The 22,009-nt window shown below is 48.4% G+C and overlaps 3 protein-coding genes across 3 annotated transcripts; all 3 read right to left on the bottom strand.

Annotated features, from left to right (window-relative positions):
- Positions 1 to 396: 396 nt before the first annotated feature.
- On the bottom strand, positions 397 to 1,365 carry LOC102452859 (olfactory receptor 10A4-like). The gene has a single exon (XM_006112323.3). It carries the CDS (start codon positions 1,363 to 1,365, stop codon positions 397 to 399), a length of 969 nt encoding a protein of 322 aa, XP_006112385.3.
- Positions 1,366 to 8,343: 6,978 nt separating this feature from the next.
- LOC102453107 (olfactory receptor 10A4-like) lies at positions 8,344 to 9,312 on the bottom strand. The gene has a single exon (XM_075912046.2). It carries the CDS (start codon positions 9,310 to 9,312, stop codon positions 8,344 to 8,346), a length of 969 nt encoding a protein of 322 aa, XP_075768161.2.
- An 8,103-nt stretch (positions 9,313 to 17,415) lies between these two features.
- Positions 17,416 to 18,381, bottom strand: LOC102453362 (olfactory receptor 10A4-like). The gene has a single exon (XM_075911808.2). It carries the CDS (start codon positions 18,379 to 18,381, stop codon positions 17,416 to 17,418), a length of 966 nt encoding a protein of 321 aa, XP_075767923.2.
- Between the last annotated feature and the right edge of the window lie 3,628 nt (positions 18,382 to 22,009).

The following is a 22,009-nucleotide window of genomic DNA, read 5'->3' on the forward strand; positions in this document are numbered from 1 at the left end:
AGCTCCACATATTCCATCCTGTCACAGACATGGTTGGTGACTGTGTGCCAGGAAGGCAACGTTTCCCTTTTTAAGTTTCTTTTCATATTTTGACGTTCGGGACACTCCATCGACTAAATCTTCTTCTTCAATTTTTCAGTGATTTTTTTTTAAAGTAAAAATTTCCCAACTATTATACATGATGGAAAATTAAGACATTTAAAATTTGGAGGTTGTTTTTCATAACAACCATGTCTCTTTTCATTATCCCGGCAAGTTGAGAACAAAACAAAATGACAAAATTTGAGTAAACATATCGAGAGTCATTGTGAGATATATAAGAAAATATTTATGAATTTTCCTTAATCCCCTCCCCCCACCCCCCTGCCCATTTTGATTCACTCAACTTTCCATTCTCTAATTTCTCCGGCTGTGTGCAAAGATACTCTTCACCACTGCTTTTCTCATGGCTCCCTGAACCTCTTTGTTCCTCAGTGTGTATATTAGGGGGTTCAACAGGGGGGCCACAATGGTATTCATAAGAGAAATCATTTGATCACTCTCCTTGGTGGAATCAGACTTGGGCACGAGGTAGGTCATCAGGGCCGTTCCATAGAAAAAAGTCACCACTGTGAGGTGAGAGGAGCAGGTGGAGAAGGCTTTACGCCTCCCCTCTGCCGATGGCAGCTTGAGGATGGTGGAGATAATGCGGACGTAGGACAGGAGTATCAACAGGAAAGGGTTAATGACAAACAGCCCTGTCACAATGAACCCCACAATCCTAATGTTCGATGTGTCGGTGCAGACCATCTTCAGCACGGGGGGGATGTCGCAGAAGAAGTGGTGGATGCAGTAGGAGCCACAAAAAGACAGGCTGAAGATCCAGACCGTTGGAACAATCTCCACCGTGATGCTGATGAGCCATGACGCCCCCGCGAGCTCTGCACACACCCGGCCGCTCATGATGGTGGTGTAGTGCAGGGGGTGGCAGATGGCCACGTAGCGATCGTAGGCCATGGCCGCGAGAAGGCAGCATTCTGTGAGGCCCATGATACTGTAGACGTACATCTGGGCTGCACAGCCCACAAGGGAGATGGTCTTTTCCTCCACCAGCAGGTGAACCAGCAACTGCGGGACCACGCTGGAGGTGAAGCACATTTCCAAGAAGGACAAGTTGACCAGGAAGAAATACATGGGGGTATGGAGGGAGGGGTTCAGCTTTATCAGGAGGATAACGAGCAGGTTCCCCATCAGGGTGAGGAGGTAGATGAGCAGCAGAAGGAGAAACAGAAGGATTTGCAGCTCGTTGAGGTAGGAAAAGCCCACCAGGATGAACCCAGGGGAGATGGTCTGGTTCTCGCCAGGGTGGCTCTCAGAATTGTTCATCTGCAGGGGTGACAGAGAGACACGGGAGTCAAACCCACACGTGTGGAGGTGAATCACACATTGGACACTGATTTCCTTTCTGCTGGGGGGCATCTGTCCAAATCTTGCTGCAGTTCGGCATAGACACGTGTGACGGGGTGGAGCCCCCAATAGGGGTTCACAGCTGGCGCTGTATGGACGTTGTATTTTGGCCCCAATGGAACTGCAGCGGATTCACAGTGGGTCAGAATCGGATACATTGACTCCAATGGGGCCACGTCAGTGTATGCCAGCACTAGGGGGCGTAAAAGCAACGGTGCTAGTTGTTTTCTCTCTGTTTGAAAACTGAGCTCTCCCGATCCCTGAAACTCTGCCGTAATCGCAGGAACCTTTTCCTGGGTTTTACACACACTCACACACAAACACACGCACATCGAGGGGGCATGACAGAGATGCACATGAAGGTAGCTCAGTGGTTTGAGTATTGGCCTGCTTCAGTACTGGTCCCAATCCTTCAGGGGACCATTTCGGGAGCTGGGGCGAATCTGCCAAGGATGGTACGTAGTTCTGCTGTGAGGGCAGGGGAGTGGACTCAATGTCCTTTCAAGATCCTTTTCAGCTCTGTATGGGTGTGTCTACACTAGTGTTGTCTCAAACTATCTCATTTCAAAATAACGTGTCTATACACAAAATGCATTTCAAAATAGTGGGTGCGTCCACACTGATTGGATGCTGAATCGCATTTAAGGCCGGCTAGAACAGGTTCCGGCAGGGCATCCGGTCAGAAGTTAGCTTGTGGCCAGGGCAGCCAGCAGGGCACCTGGGAAGGGCTGGAGGCCCCCTATTTCAAAATAAACATCTACACAACACTTATTTTGAAATAGCAATTTCAAAATTGGCGCTATTCCTCATGGAATGAGGTTTACCAATTTCGAAATAAGCCCTCCTTTATTTAGAATTTATTTCGAAATAGCGGTTGGCTTGTATAGACGCTAGGAAAGTTATTTCAAAATAACTTTGCCGTGTAGACATACCCTATGAAATAGGTATAGGCGTATCTCCGTAAATTATTCACAGAGAGCAAATTATATCACTCAACCAAAGCAAACCCTGCTGGTGCGCTATGGACAGTGCGTGGCATGGGATGCTTCTCGAATGGGGAACAAGAGACCCGGAGGAGAGGTGGGAATTTATCTGCCTCCTAGAAGAGTGTCTTGGGGGAACCAACACTCCCCTTTATTCGGCTTTGGTGAGGCCACATCTGGAGTATTGTGTCCAGTTCTGGGCCCCCCATTACAAAAAGGATGTGGACGCATTGGAGAGGGTCCAGCGGAGGGCAACCAAAATGATTAGGGGGCTGGAGCATATGACTTATGAGGAAAGGCTGAGGGAGTTGGGTCTGTTTAGTCTGCAGAAGCGAAGAGTGAGAGGGGATTTGAGAGCAGCCTTCAACTTCCTGAAGGGAGGTTCCAAAAAAAATGGAGAGAGGCTGTTCTCAGTGATGACGGATGGCAGAACAAGGAGCAATGGTCTCAAGTTGTGGTGGGAAAGGTCCAGGTTGGATATTAGGAAAAACTATTTCACTAGGGCTATGTCCAGACTCAGGGGTTTTTTCGGGAAAAGTAGCCTTTTTCCGAAAAAACTTCCCCTGCGTCCAGACTCAAGCTGCGTTCTTTCTAAATTAAATCGAAAGAACGCGGCTTTTCTTTCGATGGTGGTAAACCTCATTTCACGAGGAAGAACGCCTTCTTTCGAAAGTTCCTCTTTCGAAAGAAGGCGTTCTTCAATGTAAATAGGGCTTCTTCAAAAGAGAGCATCCAGACTCACTGGATGCTTTCTTTGGAAAAAGCAAGCCACTTTTTCGAAAGTTCAATGTGCAGTCTAGACGCTCTCTTTCGAAAGAGGCTCTTTTGAAAGAGGCTTGCAGTCTAGACATAGCCTAGGAGGGTGGGGAAGCACTGGAATGGGTTACCTAGGGAAGTAGTGGAGTCTCCATCCCTAGAGGTGTTTAAGTCTCGGCCTGACAAAGCCCTGGCTGGGTTGATTTTGTTGGGATTGGTCCTGCCTAGGGCAGGGGGCTGGATGTGATGACCTTCTGAGGTCTCTTCCAGCTCTATGGTTCTATGATTCTATGACCCTGACGTTGGCGAGGACTTGGCTCAGCGCGCCAGTGCAGGGAACTGCCTCTCCTGGATTCAGTTCTTTATTTCTCACACAGGATAGTCGCCCAGGCTGTAAATAAACGGAGTGGTTTACTCACCGTGAGGGAGAAGGACTCGAGAGGTTCTTTTCAGTGGCGGGTGGGTGATATTTTCAGAGCACATCAAGGCAACAGGATGCTGTGTTTAAATAAACAGAAAAAACAGGAGTGAGGGTAAAGAAACACACGTTATATCCAGCTCTTAATACTTGGGCATCGGGTGTGGACACTTATTAGAAGACCCCAGCTGAGCCCACGGGACTGACGACACTGAGACCCGTGCACAAGGCCCCCGTCAGGAACCAACATTTCTACTCCCCTTCAGTGGATGATGGACGATGAGGTGGGTCAGGTAACAGAGGGGACTAAAGACGAGGGAAGGAGAAGCCAGAAATAACAACAAAAACCCCAAAAGAACACATAAAACCAAGACACGGTGATGAGCCGCGTTGGTGCTCGGGGCACCATGGAAATCTGGGGCCAGACATTCACCCAGAATGAGAGATCTGGAGACCAGTAGATTAAGTGATATGCTAAAAGATGTCCTGCCAGGTAGATTTCACTGGATTGGCCGGGTGGGAGGGGGGGCTGTGTGAGGATGATAGACAGTCAGATAGATAGATAGATAGATAGATAGATAGATAGATAGATAGATAGATAGATAGATAGATAGATAGATAGATAGATAGATAGATAGATAGATAGATAGATAGATAGAAAAATAGATAGATAGATAGAGGGATGGATAGATAGAGAGAGAGAGAGAGAGACGAACACACTCCCAACCTCCGTGCTCACACACACATTGTGGTTCTCTATTCGTATATGGACGTTTGAATAGAAAGAAGCGGTGAGATGGTTTTTTCCAGTTGCAGGCTGGGGCACGGTTCTGGCGGACCACGTTGGATGAAAGGCTGGGGGCCTCCGTCGTTCATTCGTAGCCTCCCTCCCGTAGGAGGAGCAGTTCCCTCTCCGTGCGGCAGGTGCTGGACGTGCTGAGGGAACAGGGAGTTTTATTTCCTTCCCTGGCCTGGGGGACGGCGTCCCAGCAGGCACTACCCTGTAGAAATCCCCAAAGCAGCATTCATTGGGGCCTGTCGTTTCACAGCACGTGGTACCCGCAGCATCGGAATCAGCATGTGCGTGGGGTAGATGAAATTCATCGGGGGGTTGCTCACGGTGGCAACTTGTGTGGCCCTGCCCTTCGTTAGGAGGCGGCATTTCAAGAGGAAGCAGGAATGAGCTGCCCCAGGCAACACAACTCACAGAGGCAGGGGCAGCGGCAGGAACACACCGCAGGGCTCCTGGCTCCAGGTCCCTGAGGCACAGATGGGAACCCAGGAGCTCTGACTCCCAGCCCCTCCTGCTCTAACCATTACTCCCCACGGCCCTGCTGGTGCTGGGCACAGAACCCAGGCGTCCTCACTCTCAGACCCCCCCGCCCCCCTAGTACCCACAGGTCCCATTTCCCTCTTGGAGGGCCAGCCCCACAGCCCAGAGCAGGCAGGGGGACGGGTCCTTTTGGCTCCAGTCCGTTTGCAGCGGGACCAGGATCAGGGCGGGCTCCCAGGGGTGTTAGAACAAACTCTTTGTGGGAGCCGAGGGGCGGGGGGCCGGCGGCGGCAGCGAGTGGGGGGATGGGAGCTCTCTCATGTCTCAGATACGTTGACCCCTTTGCTACAGCAGGGCCATAGGGGCCTGGGCTACTGGGCATGAAGTGTGTGCTTCATGTGGGACAGCTTCCCCCGCCCCCAGTAAGTGTTGCTGGCAATGTCCCAGCCTGGCACTAGGGGGCGCTAAGGGGCTGGGCCGGGAGGGCTCTGTGGGATGGTGTCAGGCGGGTGGATCCCAATGTCCCAGCCTGGCACTAGGGGGCGCTGAGGGGCTGGGCCGGGAGGGCTCTGTGGGACGGTGTCAGGCGGGTGGATCCCAATGCCCCAGCCTGGCACTAGGGGGCGCTGAGGGGCTGGGCCGGGAGGGCTCTGTGGGACGGTGTCAGGTGGGTGGATCCCAATGCCCCAGCCTGGCACTAGGGGGCGCTGAGGGGCTGGGCCGGGAGGGCTCTGTGGGACGGTCTCAGGTGGGTGGATCCCAATGCCCCAGCTCAGCAGCAGGGGGCGCTGAGGGGCTGGGCTGGGAGGGCTCTGTAGGATGGTTTCAGGTGGGGGGGGTCCCAACGCCCCACCCTGGCACTAGGGGGTGCTGAGGGGCTGGGCCGGGAGGGCTCTGTGGGACGGTGTCAGGCGGGTGGATCCCAATGCCCCAGCTCAGCAGCAGGGGGCGCTGAGGGGCTGGGCCGGGAGGGCTCTGTGGGACGGTGTCAGGCGGGTAGATCCCAATGCCTCAGCCTGGCGCTAGGGGGCGCTGAGGGGCTGGGCCGGGAGGGCTCTGTAGGATGGTCTCAGGCGGGTGGATCCCAATGCCCCAGCTCAGCAGCAGGGGGCGCTGAGGGGCTGGGAACTGAGCCTATGGCTCTTTTGGGGACGCTCTCCTCTGGGGGGGCCGCGCTGACCCCAGGGCCCCAGTGGTAGCTCTTGGAGCTGCCGCATATTAAAGCTCTGTTCCTGCAAGCTCTGGCCATCAACGTGTCCACGGGGCTGGTGACAAGAGGAGGAGTCCACGGCACATATGCACACGCCGAGCGTGGCTCATTCCCTCCTCCTTCCAGTCCTTCTCCAGTCTGGCACCTTCTCACCCCGTGGCCGGGTATTAGCACAATCCCTGTTGGGTTGGAATAGAGTGTGCACGGTGGTTGTAGGCCGTTCTGTGCCTCAGTGTTCTTTGTTAATCTGTGGAACTCCTTGCCTGAGGAGGCTGTGAAGGGTAGGACTATAACAGGGTTTAAAAGAGAACTAGATAAATTCATGGTGGTTAAGTCCATTAATGGCGATTAGCCAGGATGGGTAAGGAATGGTGTCCCTGGCCTCTGTTTGTCAGAGGATGAAGATGAATGGCAGGAGAGAGATCGCTTGATCATTACCTGTTTGCTGACAGCAGCCAATGCCAGGTGCCCCAGAGGGAGTGAATCAGACAGGATACCGGGCTAGATGGACCTTTGGTCTGACCCAGTATGGCCATTCTTATGTTCTTATGTCAGCCATGCTTTCTGAGAGCACGAAAGACCTTTCTCTTCCTAGTGGCAAAGAACCAGCCATTCCGTTGTGTCTAAAATGGATTTGAAAGCAGGACTCGATTTTTACCATTTTGTTGCACGTTTTAAAATGACAATCGTGACCTAAGGAAATGAGTATATTGACTGGATTTCTCAGTTGTAAGGCGAGGTGTTTGTGCCTGTGTGCACCCGGCTTTTTTGTAACAGAGACTGCGTTTTGTAACAAAGACATCGACCTGGGTTTGTGTAACTAACAAATGAGTGTGTTAAAAAATCAGTGTGACGGTCAACGGACCAAATGTGGTAAAAAACGAAGTCCAAAAGAAATGTAAACACACCAGGAGATTGCTGAATACCCCATCCAAATGTGGCTGAAGGGCAAATGAAGGACTTTTCAGAAAGACAAGCATGTATCAATTAAAACAAAATATTCGTAATAAAAACCAGCTAAGCATGGCAACATTTTCAAAAATAAGCAAGACTCCTCCCCCAAAATAACAAACATCCATGTAAAATAGACACATCGCAATTGCAAATGAAGCGGGGATTTAAATCCCCGCTTCATTTGCATAAAAATGGCTGCCGCTTTTTTCCGGCTCGGAGCTTTGCCGGAAAAAAGCACCAGTATAGATGCGGATCTTTTGGAAAATAAAGGCTTTTTCGAAAGATCCCTTATTCCCCTTAAAATAAGGAATAAGGGATCTTTCAGAAAAGGCTTTATTTTCCGAAAGATCCATGTCTAGACTGGCGCTTTTTTCTGGCAAAGCTCCGAGCCGGAAAAAAGCGGCAGCCATGTTTATGCAAATGAAGCGGGGGGGGATTTAAATCCCCACTTCATTTGCAATTGTGATGTGTCTAATTTGCATCCCTTTTACGGAAAAGGGATGCAGTCTAGACACAGCCTGGGTGTGTCTGTTTGCCTGTATATGTAAGCATATGCTACCTGCTTTGTGACTGTATTCTCAATAAACACAGTGTGTTGCCTTTTCTCTCTAGAAAAATCCCATGTGCTCCTCGTAAGCAGAACATTTTTGGTGGTGAATGCGGGCAAGACTCACGCCGAGGGGAGGACACTCCATAGACATCAGGAGCCTCCATTTCAGTGGTCCGGTACCAAAAGCACCAAGCCCTTTTCTCTTTTATGTCCGGTTTGATGCACGGGTCATGTGCTCTCTATCCCTGTGTGATGGAAGTTAACAGAACGAGAGCAGGTCAAATGAGGTGATCTAGACGTCCTTTTTGACCTTCCCTTCTGTGCCCCTTGGACAGTGAGGAATGCCCCAGTGAGATGCGCCCATCAATGTTTGGGGTGAAGCAGCCACAGACCTGGGAGACATGCCCCTGGAATACGTTTCTTTTACTGCTTTATTTTCCTTGGCATTTCAAATTGTGGAGACCTAAAACAAGGAAACTACTTTAACTAAATATTCTCCTCTGATTATTCAGTGAATTTTAACACTGGTGACATGTTCTAGCTACCATATTTTCAGTAATATCAAGCTATTTAAAATTTGGAGAGTTTTTGTAACAACCGTTTCTCATCTCATTCTCCCGGCAGGTTTAGAACATGTTAAAGCCAATCAAAATGTTAATTTGGAATACAAATATTGAGAGTCATTGCTGGAAATTCAACAAACTTTTCATGAATTTCCATGAATTCCCCTTGATTAACTCTACTTTCCATTCTCTAATTTCTCTGGCTGTCTGCAAAGATACTCTTCTCTACTGCTCTTCTCCAGGCTCCCTTCACCTCTTTGTTCCTCAGCGTGTAAATCATGGGATTCAACACAGGGGCCACAATGGTGTTCACGAGGGAAATCATTTGATCGCTCTCCATGGTTGATTCAGACTTGGGCACCAGGTAGGCGATGAGGGCTGTTCCATAGAACAAAGTCACCACCATGAGGTGGGAGGAGCAGGTGGAGAAAGCTTTACGCCTCCCCTCTGCTGACGGCAGCTTGAGGATGGTGTAGATAATGCAGACATAGGACAGGATTATCAACAAGAAAGGGCCCATGATGAACAGCACCGACACAGTGAAGACCATGATCTTGTTTTTCGATGTGTCGGCGCAGGCCAGCTTCAGTACTGGTGGGATGTCGCAGAAGAAGTGGTGGATGCGGTGGGATCCACAGAAGGGCAGGCTGAAGATCCACGTGGTCTGAGCTACTTCCACTGAGATCCCAATGCCCCATGAAGTCCCCGCGAGCTGTGCACACACCCGGCCGCTCATGATGGTCGTGTAGTGCAAGGGGTGACAAATGGCCGCGTAGCGGTCGTAGGCCATGGCTGCAAGGAGGCAGCATTCTGTTAGGCCCATGATGGTGTAGACGTACATCTGGGCTGCACAGCCTGCAAAGGAGATGGTCTTTTCCTCCACCAGGAGGTGAACCAGCAGCTGTGGGACCACACTGGAGGTGAAGCAGATTTCCAGGAAGGACAGGTTGACCAGGAAGAAATACATGGGGGTGTGGAGGGAGGGGTTCAGTTTTATCAGGAGGATAACGAGCAGGTTCCCCATCAGGGTAAGCAGGTAGGTGACGAGTAGCAGCAGAAACAGAAGGATTTGCAGCTTGTTAAGATAGGAAAACCCCACCAGGATGAACCCATCAGAGATGGTCTGGTTCTCGCCAGGGTCGTTCTCAGAATGGACCATCTGCAGGGGCAACAGAGACAGAGACACTGGAGCTGAGTGCGAGCCCTACTCAACGCGGTGTGATGGGACTCACATAGTTCATGTTGGTTGCCTTTCCGCTGGGAGGCTTCTGACTAAAACCTGCCGCTACTCTGTGTGTGGACATGCACCTGGGCCCATCACTGCCATGTGCGAGCTGCTACAGACAACAGATTAAATTGACTCTGGGAGCTACATTGGTGTATCCCAGGAAGGGGAGTTTCCTTTCTTTCTTTCTTTCTTTCTTTCTTTCTTTCTTTCTTTCTTTCTTTCTTTCTTTCTTTCTTTCTTTCTTGGATAAGGGAGAAGCGGTGGATGTGGGGTATACCTAGACTTTAGTAAGGCATTTGATACGGTCTCACATGTAAGACCCCCTTCTCCATACTTGAATGGGACTCGATTGGAATATCTCACGTATGTGTATATATCAGTCATCGTTGGAAACGTTATAGGGGTCACAAATTGGAGAAATGGTCTGAGATAAACAGGATGAAGTTTAATAAAGACAAATGCAAAGTCCTTCACTTAGAAAGGAACAATCAGTTTCACACATCAGAATGGGAAGCGACTGTCTAGGAAGGAGTACGGCAGAAAGGGATCTAGGGGTTATAATGGACCACAAGCTAAATATGAGTCAACAGTGTGACGCTGTTGCAAAAAAAGCAAACATGATTCTGGGCTGCATTTGCAGGTGTGTTGTGAGCAAGACACGAGAAGTCATTCTTCCGCTCTACTCTGCGCTGGTTAGGCCTCAGTTGGAGTATTGTGTCCAGTTCTGGGCACCACATGTCAGGAAGGATGTGGAGAAATTGGAGAGGGTCCAGAGAAGAGCAACGAGAATGATGAAAGGTCTAGAGAACATGACCTATGAGGGAAGGCTGAAAGAACTGGGTTTGTTTAGTTTAGAAAAGAGAAGATTGAGGGGGGACATGATAGCAGTTTTCAGGTATCTAAAAGGGTGTAACAATCATGAGCTACGGAAGGGGGTCTGGGAATGATGGAAGAAGGAGACTGTTTACGCACTGCGTGAGCATTGGCAGAAATGGGAACTGGTGTCTCCTGAAATCTGAAACTCTCTATACAAAAAGAAACTTCTCCTAGAAATTACCACACACACACACACACGTGCGCACGCACGCGCACGCACCCATATACACAGGATATGTCTACACTGTGCCGCTGTTTCAGGATGCCAGAAGTCTACATAAGCCATATCTATACAAGCTGCCCATTATTTCAAAATATTTTGAAATAACTGGTGTGCTATTTCACCATCTCAATAAAGCTTGTTGCATGAGAGATAAGGGATGTGTTATTTTGAAATTTGACACTGTGTGGACCTGCCAAATTTTGAAATAACCAATTTTGAAACAGAATTGAAATAAGATATGCAATTTGCATAGCGCAAATTACGTATCTTATTTTGAGTTTAGGGTGCAGGGTAGACATAAAGGGTGTGTCTAAACTACATGGCTCCATCAATGGAGCCATGTAGATTAGGCTGATCAGCAGAGGGAAATGAAGCCGCGATTTAAATAATCGCAGCTTCATTTAAATTTAAATGGCTACCACGCTGAGCCGACAAACAGCTGATCAGCTGTTTGTCGGCTCAGCGTGCTAGTCCGGGTGCTCCTGTGCCGACCTGAAAGCCCTTTATCGACCTCCCCGTTATGCCTCGTAGGATGAGGTTTACCGGGGAGGTCGATAAAGGGCTTTTATGTTGGTAGGGGAGCATCCAGACTGCCCCGATCTGCCGACAAACAGCTGATCGGCAGAGCGGGGCAGCCATTTAAATTTAAATGAAGCCGCGATTATTTAAATCACAGCTTCATTTCTCTTTGCCCAACAAATAAATCTACATGGCTTCGTCAACGGAGCCATGTAGTCTAGACGTACCCACAGAGAGGAAAGAGCTTTACTCATCCCCTGTGGATTACAGAAACACAGAGATGCATAGTCCAACAAACACACAAACGGACAACCAAAGGAATCAAATAGAGAAAAATAAATTAAACAATCAGAGCAAAATCTGGTGATGCACTACGTACAGGGCATTGCACAGAACAATTTAAACACAAGTGAATGATCATATCTAAAGATGCGGACCTGGGGGAAAGGGCTGAATTCTTGTGACTCTCTGAAGAGCTACTTTGGAGAACCTCCACTAACATTTCCGAGGAGTTTCCACAGCACGCCCAGGTCAGGAAATTCAGGGCTGGCCGGGAAATGGAGTTTCCATCCCATGGCACATCCCAATGCCCCAATCTTTGTTTTCACCCGAAATCGATATGAACAGATTGAAACAGCAAAAGCCCCGATTTCGATTCAGAAGAGTCAGATTGAAATCAAAGGGAAAATTGAAAACTGCCATCAAAATTGACATTTTCTAATAGCAAACATCAATATGGTTTCAACCATTTTTTTCAGAAGGGATTCTGATTAATTGGATGATTGACTGTCTGACTGACTGACTGATTGATTACTTGGCTGATATTTGGACAAAGTCTACGCAAACGGAGACATTTACTTACCATTATTAGAAATAACGTCTGTATTGATGCAAGTCGCTGGTAGCTGTGTGATATTTTCAGAGGTCCCAAGATGTCTGGACTCTGCATTTGCATACAGAACATGAAAGCAATGAAAGAAGCACAAAGGAGATCGCACTGAGACCATCCAGGTGATTGAATTCAGATCCATTTACAAGACCCACCACTAGAAACGACACTTATGTTGGGGGTATGTCTACACTACAGAGTTTTGTTGGAAAAACAGCCATTTTTCCGAAAAAAAATGTCCACACTGCAATTGTGTTCTTCCGCAAGAAAATCGAAAGAACAGAGGGGCTTTTCCAGCATTGGTCATTCTACCAGGAAGAAGCCTTTTTGCGAAAGAGCTCTTTCACAAAAAGGCATGTGTGCACGGGGAAAAGGGCGTTCTTTCAGAAGAAGATCGAAGAGGAAAAAACACAGGTACCCTGGTGGCCACTCGTCCGTAGTAATCACAGCTGACAATCAGCCTGGATACTCTCTTTCAAAAAAGCAGATGGTTTTTTCGATGCACGGTTGCAGTGTGGATGCTCTCCTTCAGAAGAAGTTTTTTCTGAAGATTTCTTTCTCCGAAAAAAGCCTGTGGTCTAGAAGGAGTCAAAGCACAAGACCTATGAGGAGAGGCTGAGAGATTTGGGTTTGTTTAGTCTGCGGGAGAGAAGAGTGAGGGGGGATTTGAGAGCAACCTTCAACTCCCTGCAGAGGGGTTCAAAGAGGATGGAGAGAGGCTGTTCTCAGTGGTGGCAGGTGGCAGAATGAGGAGCAATGGGCTCAAGTTGCAGTGGGGGAGGTCTAGGTTGGAGATTAGCCCTGTCTGGGATGATTTAGCTGAGATTGATCGTACATATATTAGGAGGTTCTCTTCCAGACCTAGGAGTCTATGATTCTAAGGAGCAACCCCCAACAACAGGACAAAAATAGCAGAAAGAATCATACACATCGATCACTCAGGTGGGCTCTATGGAATTATGGGACCAACTTCTCCTGGGGTAAATTAGTGTCACACTCCTGAAGTCAAGCTCTTCAGCTGGCCCAGGATTGATAATTAGCTGAATTCAGACTGATAGATTCAGAGACTAAAAGATCAATTGATATTCTAATAGGTAGACTGACCAGTGGATTTGACTAGATAGATAGATAGATAGATAGATAGATAGATAGATAGAGGGGGGGTGTGGGGATAGATAGATAGATAGATAGATAGATAGATAGATAGATAGATAGATAGATAGATAGATAGAGGGGGTGTGTGGGGATAGATAGATAGATAGATAGATAGATAGATAGATAGATAGATAGATAGATGGGGTGGGCGGGGATAGATAGATAGATAGATAGATAGATAGATAGATAGATAGATTAGATAGATAGATAGATAGATAGATAGATAGATAGATGGGGTGGGCGGGGATAGATAGATAGATAGATAGATAGATAGATAGATAGATAGATAGATAGATAGATAGATAGATAGATAGAGGGGGGGTGTGGGGATAGATAGATAGATAGATAGATAGATAGATAGATAGATAGATAGATAGAGGGGGGGTGTGGGGATAGATAGATAGATAGATAGATAGATAGATAGATAGATAGATAGATAGATAGATAGATAGATAGATAGATAGATAGATAGATAAAGACACACTCAGCCCATGTGCTCCGACACACACAAAGTTTCTCTACACACGTATGGGAAATTCAAATGAAGAAAGGGTTGGCCTGTCTTTGTGGTAACTGCAGACCTGGGCATGACGCCAATGGACTTCACTGGGGACCTTAGCGATTGATTCCTAGCCTACCTTGCTTGAGCAGCGCGGTTCCATCTGCTCGCGGCAGATGCTGGCTGGGCGGAAGGGAACAGGGGGGTTTTATTTCTTTCACTGGCCTCTGGGACCAAGTCCCTGGAGGAAACGTCTCATCACGTTCCTCGGAGGTAGAACGGCCCTGCTGGGAACTGCAACAAAACAACGATCTCTCAGTCAGTCATTCTATAGGAAACTGTATCATCCGCATCTTCCTTGTCATCACGTCTGTTTTGTGGAGGAAACTCGCCCTGGGATTGACTGACAACACACCACACAGAGTCAGGGGCAGGGACAGGGACAACCCCCAGGGCTCATGGCTCCCTGATGCTCAGACTCTGGGCCCCGTCTTGTCACAGAGACACGACGAGACCCCAGGAGCTCTGACTCCAAGCACCACCTTCTCTAACCATTACACTCCACTGCCCTGCCAGGGCACAGAACCCTGAGGTGATGGTGCCCGGTGCAGGTTCAGCAGAACTTCCCATGCTACTTGGCGTTCATTGCCATGGCAACACCGGGGTCACTTTCTCCACAGGCCAATGATCCTTTTAGCTCGAGCTTATGAGCCTCGGACTGGGCTCACTAAGGACGTTTCTCTTTTAGGTCCAGCTGAAATAGTCTCCAGGTCTGTGTGATGAGAGTTAACATAACGTGACTCAGAGCAGGCCAGGCGGGATGACCCAGAGACCTTTGACCTTCCCTGCCCTGCCCCTCGGCCAACGGGACGGGCCCCCGTGAGATGCACCCATCAGTGTTCAGGGTGAGGCAGCCACAGAGCTGGGAGATGCGAATCTCACAGACAAACACGCGGCATCTCAAGGTGCCAAACAGCCCCAGGTGCAGCGCAGGGACGGTCTCCTGTGTGCCAGGGACACCGACGCCAGCCCCAGCTCAGCAGGGAAGCATTGCTGGCGATGGCAGAAAGACGGTTGCATCATCCTTGTTGCTCTGCCGGAGCCCAGGAGGGGCCGGTTCTGCCCCGCAGGGGAATCGTTTGTGTCCTTCTTCCCCGGCCACCGACCGAATCTTTGGTCTGACTCCCAGCAACCCCTGAGACCCACGTCTGTCCTGGGAGACCCTCAGCCCCTTTGCAACCCGAGCCCAGGGTGAGCTGTGCGGGGTGGGAAATGGACTAGGGCCATGCCAGGCTCAGGCCTAGCTCTTGCCCTTGCCCCACGCACACGCACAGGGCACAGACCCCAGCAAAACCCAATTTTGCATTAGCTGTAACGAAGAGTGACACTGTGCTGAGTTCCCTTGTGGTTAATTGATCTGAGCTGCTGAGGTTGGGGATTGCCTCCGGCGACAGGGAAAAGGGATGTGTTTGTATGGATAAGATGGCCCTGCAGTGCAGGAACTGAAAAATCAAATCATATGACACCATGGTTGATTCTGGCTGCGGGTGGTGTGGGAGGCTAGTTCTGGGGGCTCCTTCTGGCCTCCAGTGACCCCCGTGGCCTGAAGCCTGTCTGGGTAGGGTTATAACTTCTCTTGGGGTTATAACTTCTCCTGGGTGAGGCCACAGAATCCGAGGTGGGATGGTGAGAGGTGGGGCTCTGGGTCCAGGAGGAAGGGGGTGCAAGGCTGGGCAGCAAGGGGCTTCCTCCTGGCACTGTTTTGGGGCATGGGGGCCACTTACCTGCTCTACTGTAAAGCCCCATCCCCAAATGGCCAGTCTCTTTCTGGTGCATTTGCCCTGATGCTCAGTCTGCAGTATCACTGTCCCTGCACCTTCTTCCCCTAGTGGTCACTGTGAGTATTGCGTCCCTCCGCTCTCTCCCCCTCCCTTTCTATTTTCTGGAAACCAGTCCTGTTCCCAGCACATCCTGGTTCCCTGGCACAACCACACCCAGACCTTGGTTTAAGTTAGGGTAAGAGGAAGCTGCTTGCCAAATGTGGTGGCCCTGACTCTTATGGTTTAGGAGGAGTTCTTCTGCGTCACTGTTAAATTCATCTGACCCACGGTGAATTTACACGTTGGGCAGGAGTAACTCTAGTGCCAAAACTCTTCACATATCACATAAACCCAGCCTGTCCCATCATCTCTGTTCCTTAATGTCTTGTATGAAGCTTTACCTTCCTGATCTTCAAGTTGGACAGAGCATCCCAGACGCTGGTCCATATGGGTACGTCTAGACTACAGGCTTTTGTCAACAGAAGTTTTGTCAACAGCTTCTGTCGACAAAGCTTCTGTCAACAAAGAGGGTCTAGACTACATCTAGTTCTGTCAACAAAGCAAGCAGCTTTGTCGACATGACAGTGTGGATGCAAAGGACAGTGTAGATGCAATAACGCCTTCTATCAACAGAACTCTGTCGACAAAAGGCATTATTTCTCATAGAATGAGGTTTACCGCCGTCGACAAAACGCAGGTCTGGTTTTGTCGACAAAAGTCCACTTTTGTCGACAAAACCCTGTAGTCACACCCTATATGTTCCCTGCAAGTGTGTGCTAAGCCATGGAATGAATTAATCTTGACTTGGACAAGTTTTGCATCCACTTGTAATAAAAGTTATATTGTACCATAACAGGGAAGTGGGGGATATAGGTTTGGAAGAGTAAAGAAACGACTGAGAAAAAACATGTGCTAATACAGCTTGTGTAACTGCCAGGTATTCATAACCTAGTTCATATGCCTGCCAAATATGTGTGTGTTCGGAAAAACGTAAGGGATTGTTTGAATCTTGCCATATGAGTATCACGCCATTGCTAACTTATTGAATAAAGCAGACGCGAGGTAATTTATGTGAGATTTACCCTGTTGTGTCAAATTGTGGGTGTGTACAATGGGAAACTGAGTCATGCATCCCCAAATCTAGGCTCAATCGATTTTGGCTTTATTCAATAGGATTATAGACAGAATTAATGTCACATACAGTATCTGGACAGATGTTTTCTGCCCGACCTGTTACAGCAGGCAAGAAAGGCCAGGGAAATGTGCTCAAGTTATCACATGCCGAGAATGAGTCCTTCTTTCTTGATGGTTTTCACTTCCCCAGTTCCACTGGGCTTCTCCATTAGTGTCCTTCATTGGTTTCTGGTCCAGGATTTCTTCAGCCTCGGGCCTCTTTTTTTAATGTATTTTCCTACATTTTCCTGTTGTCAATTGCTTAATGTCTCCCCCCCATATTTATCCAACTCATTAAACATTGAATTTTACATGAACCATGCATTATGCACAAGTGTCAAAAACCTGATGCCTACATTTCCTTTGGCTGAATTTCTAATTTCCATGTCACGTTGCCCTGGGCTATGCTCTCTCTAACTTTCTCCGAGAAAGGGGATTTTTTGTTTGTTTTGTTTCTCAACACATCTGCAGCTCTTACTTACATCTTGCAACAGGATACGTTAACATACCGAGTCACCAATATTGTTTTAAGCATACAAATTCCAAAACTTTCTATAGGAATGTCTACACTTGCTCCGTATCTCAAGATAGGGAGCAAGTGTAGACGTACCCTATGGGAACTTCAGCACCCACTTCCATGTCAGAACAACACCTATCGCTAGTGCCCCATGGCTGATGTGCTACGGCCATTAGGGCTGCTTCACTCGACCTCTCAGTTGCTGGTCTCAGAGCTGGTAACCTCCAAACATTTGAGGTTGGCTTGGGGAAGTGACATCTACCCACGAAGAAGAGACACCATCAGAAATCTACCCCTCATTTCCTATCTGAGCCATGCACCAAGATGGGATGAGATTCAAAGACTCACTCTACTTTCAATTCTCTAATTTCTCTGGCTGCGTGCAAAGATACTCTTCTCCACTGTTTTTCTCAAGGCTTCCTTCACCTCTCTGTTCCTCAGTGTGTATATAATGGGGTTCAAAAAGGGTGCCACAATTATGTTCAAGAGGGAAATCATTTGATCAGCCTCCTGGCTGGAGTTGGACTTGAGCCTCAGATTAGCGATGAAGGCTGTCCCATAGAACAAAGTCACCAACATGAGGTGAGAGGAGCAAGTGAAGACAATACCCCGTCCTTCTGCTGAGGGCAGCTTCAGGATGGTGTAGAGAATGCAAATATAGGACAGGATTATCAGCAGGAAAGGGCTCATGATGAAGACAACTGACACAGTGAAGATCATAATCTTGATTTTCGATGTGTCAGTGCAGACCATCTTCAACACAGGTGGGATGTTGCAGAAGAAGTGGTGGACATGTTGGGATCCGCAGAAGGGCAGGCTGAAGATCCACGTGACCTGAGCTACTTCCACCAAGATCCCGATGAGCCATGAAGCTCCCACAAGCTGCGCACACACCCGGCCGCTCATGATGGTCGTGTAGTGCAAGGGGTGGCGGATAGCCACATAGCGGTCGTAGGCCATGGCCGCAAGGAGGCAGCATTCTGTGAGGCCCATGATATTGAAGACGTACATCTGGGCTACACAGCCTGTGAGGGAGATGGTCTTTTCTTCCACCAGGAGGTGAACCAGCAGCTGAGGGAATATGCTGGAGGTGAAGCAGATTTCCAGGAAGGACAGGTTGATAAGGAAGAAATACATGGGGGTGTGGAGGGAGGGGTTCAGCTTTATCAAGATGATAACGAGCAGGTTCCCCATCAGAGCAACCAGGTAGATGAGCAGCAACAGCAGAAAGAGAAGGATTTGCAGCTTGTTAAGGTAGGAAAACCCCACCAGGATGAACCCATCCGAGATGGTCTGGTTCTCGCCAGGGTCTTTCTCGGAATGGATCATCTGCAGGGGCAACAGAGACAGAGACGCCGGAGCTGAGTGTGAGCCCTACTCAACACAGTGTGATGGGACTCACATAGTTCATGCTGGTTGCCTTTCTGCTGGGAGGCTTCTGGATAAAACCTGCCGCTCTGCCGTACATGGACATGAACCTGGATCCTGTCACCACCAGGTGCGAGCTGTTGCCACTCTTTGGATGTCACTCAAGCAGCGTTACAGTCGGTCAGCTGGAGAGATGCCCACTTGGGGCTACATCTAGATGGCATGCCTTTTTTGACAGAGGCTTTTTCGACAGTATTTTTCAAAAAAGCCCCTGTCGAAAAAGAGCATCTAGACAACAAGAAGATTTTTCAAAAATGTGTATTGCTTTTTCAAAAGAGAGTCTAGATGCTCTCTTGAAAAAAGGCGCTATTGCATGAAAACAGGGCTTTTTCAAAAAAGATGACGTTCAAAAAAAGGCATTAGTCCTTGTAGAATGAGGTTTACCGCGGTCGACAAAACCACCACGTTCTGTCAATTTACTGTCGACAGAACACGGCGGTAGTCTAGACGTAGGGATAGTTTTTTCTCTCTACTTGAACATTCGAAAAGGGAAGGAGAGATGTCTAGACTTCTCCTCTCCTTCCCCCTGAACCCAATCACTGTTACTGTCCCTGGATTTATCAAGAGACAAAAGTGTTTTAATTAAGTATAAATGTGTAGGATGGACGTGACCATAAGAGACACTTCATTCTTCCCCTCCCTCCCACCCCGAGATATCCCCTTTACTCTGCACAAAGTTTTATACCATGAGAACTCATAATATATAAGATATAACATAACATAAGAATGGCCATAACGGATCAGACCAAAGGTCCATCTACCCGTGTCCTGTCTCCCGACAGTGAGCAATGCCCATACCCTAGAGGGAATGAGTATAAAGAGGCAACCATCAAGTGATCCCTCTCCTGTCATCCATTTCCAGCCCCTGACAAAGAGAGGCTAGGAACACCACTCCTACCCAACCTCCATGAATTTATCGAGTTCTTTTTTGAAACTTGTTAAAGTCCTGGTCTTCACCACATCCTCTGGCAAGGAGTTCCACAGGTTGACTGTGCACTGCATGAAGAAAAAAAAGAAGAGCTCATGCTCTCCTTCTGTCTCAGGATAAGGTGAGGTGCCCGGATTCCTTCCTCCACCCACCATAAATGTTCTTGTCACTGGGTTTATCAGGAAACAATAGTGGTTTTATTATGTATAAAAGTGTAGGTTGGAAGTGGCCATAAGAGACAGCAGGCAGGACACAGGTAGCTTCCTAAAGAAAATAAAACACAACACGCAAGCTAAAGTTAACACAACAAAGACACTACTTCCATGTCATCTCTTGCCTCCTGAGTTGCTCTAATAAGACTGGAAAATCTCCCAAGCCAGGGAGCACCGGCGACCGGGATCACCTCCCTCCTCGCTCGTACGTCAGATTTGCAGAAAGCCAGAGCCCTTGGTTTCGGTCTGACCCCTCCCAGCAACTCATGGAAAAGTCCATGGGTTAAGATGGATTCCAGTATCAGGTGGTACGATCACATGTCTCTGCAAGATGCACATCTCCATTGTTCATGGGCCAACCCACGAGTCCCTAGGAAGGCAAAGCTTCCTTGCTTCTTTGCTATTGGGTCAATAGAGCCCGGAAGTATCAGGAATAGTGCTCACTTAGCATGGCTGTATTATCGATGCCGGTTTCTACTCCATATTCCTAGCTTGGTCTACCAAAGGGATACCTGCATGCAAGTGGGAAAATCATATTCAGAAGATTATAACGTTTCCCACAATGACTGATATATACACATACATGAGATATTCCAGTGGCGTCATAGTCACATTCACAAACCGATTTCCATAAAGCGTGGGGAATGCCCCCATCCCACTTGGTGTCTCCCAATATCCAAACCTAGAGTTAGGGCCAGTTCCTTAAATGAAGTAAATTGTAAAAGCTCCCTGGATAGACACAGAGCGTCGCTGATTTATACCAGTTGAGGTTCTCTGTCCCATGACCTCACTGCAAGGTGTTTCACAAGAAGGAATGTCCTACAGTGTGAGAGACGTTTCCCACAGATGTTTTACTTTAAGGCGCTTTCTTGACAAGAGACGCCATGATAATTGGCATGTCAGTGACACGACACAGTTGGGGGGGGGAGGGAAATGGACAATAGGAAACAGCATTTTGCACCCCTGTAGCTAAGGCAACAAACAATCATGAGCTACGAAAGGGGGACCTGGGAATGATGGAGGAAAGAGACTGTTTACACACTGAGTCAGCGTCGCCAGAAATGGGAACCGGCATCTCCTGAGATCTGGAACATTCTATACACAAAGAGCCATTGTCCTAGAAATGAATACACACACACACACATGCACACACAAGACTATTGAAGGAATCAGAGAGAGAAAATTAAATTAAACAACCGCCGCAAACTCTGGTGATGCACTATGCAATCTACACTATACAATATAGACTGTACACTACACAGTGCAGCACGCTGCACAATTTAAAACACAAGCGAATGATCATCTCTGAAAGGTGGAGACTGGCAGCTGAGTGACATTTTCAGAGGTCCTTGAGATGTCTGGACACTGGATTTGTGCACCGGAGAACATGAAAGCAATGAAAGGTATATCGGTGGATGTGATATACCTTGACTTCCGCAAAGCTTTTGATACGGTCTCCCACAGGATTCCTGCCAGCAAGGTAAGGAAGTATGGATTAGATAAATGGACTGTAAGATGGATAGAAAACTGGCTAGACAGTCGGGCCCAACGGGTAGTGATCAACAGCTCAATGTCAGGATGGCGGTCGGTTTCTAGAGGAGTTCCCCAAGGATTGGTTCTAGGACCGGTTTTGTTCAACATCTTTATTAATGACCTGGATGAGGGGATGGATGGCACCCTCAGCAAGTTTGCAGATGACACTATGCTAGGGGGAGAGGTAGATACACAGGAGGGCAGGGATCAGGTACAGAGTGACCTAGACAAATTGGAGGATTGGGCCAAAAGAAATCTGATGAGGTTCAACAAGGACAAGTGCAGAGTCTTGCACTTGGGACGGAAGTATCCCAAGCATTGTCACAGGCTGGGGACTGAATGGCTAAGTAGCAGTTCTACAGAAAAGGACCTGGGTACTATAGTGGATGAGAAGCTGGAGATGAGTCAACAGGGCGCCCTTGTAGCCAAGAAGGTTAACGGCATATTAGGGTGCATTAGTAGGAGCTCTGCCAACAGATCTAGAGAAGTGATTATTCCCCTTTATTCAGCACTGGGGAGGCCACATCTGGAGTATTGTGTCCAATTTTGCCCCCTCCCTCCCCACTATAGAAAGGATGCGGACGCATTGGAGAGGGTCCAGCAGAGGGCAACCAGAATGATGAGGGGGCTGGAGCACATGACCTATGAAGAGAGACTGAGAGCTTTGGGTTTGTTTAGTTTGCAGGAGAGAAGAGCGAGGGGGGATTTGATAGCAGCCTTCAACTCCCTGAAGGGAGGTTCCAAAGAGGCTGGAGAGAGGCTGTTCTCAGTGGGGGCAGGTGGCAGAACAAGGAGCAATGGGCTCAAGTTGCAGTGGGGGAGGTCTAGGTTGGAGATTAGGAAAAACTGTTTCCCT

This window comes from Pelodiscus sinensis, chromosome 30 (genome assembly GCF_052426305.1).
Source record: "Pelodiscus sinensis isolate ZL-2025 chromosome 30, ASM5242630v1, whole genome shotgun sequence".
Lineage (NCBI taxonomy): Eukaryota > Metazoa > Chordata > Testudines > Trionychidae > Pelodiscus > Pelodiscus sinensis.

Coding starts and splice junctions, on each gene's coding strand:
- LOC102452859 (XM_006112323.3), bottom strand. CDS start 1,365: ATGAACAATTCTGAGAGCCACCCTGGCGAGAACCAGACCATCTCCCCT.
- LOC102453107 (XM_075912046.2), bottom strand. CDS start 9,312: ATGGTCCATTCTGAGAACGACCCTGGCGAGAACCAGACCATCTCTGAT.
- LOC102453362 (XM_075911808.2), bottom strand. CDS start 18,381: ATGATCCATTCCGAGAAAGACCCTGGCGAGAACCAGACCATCTCGGAT.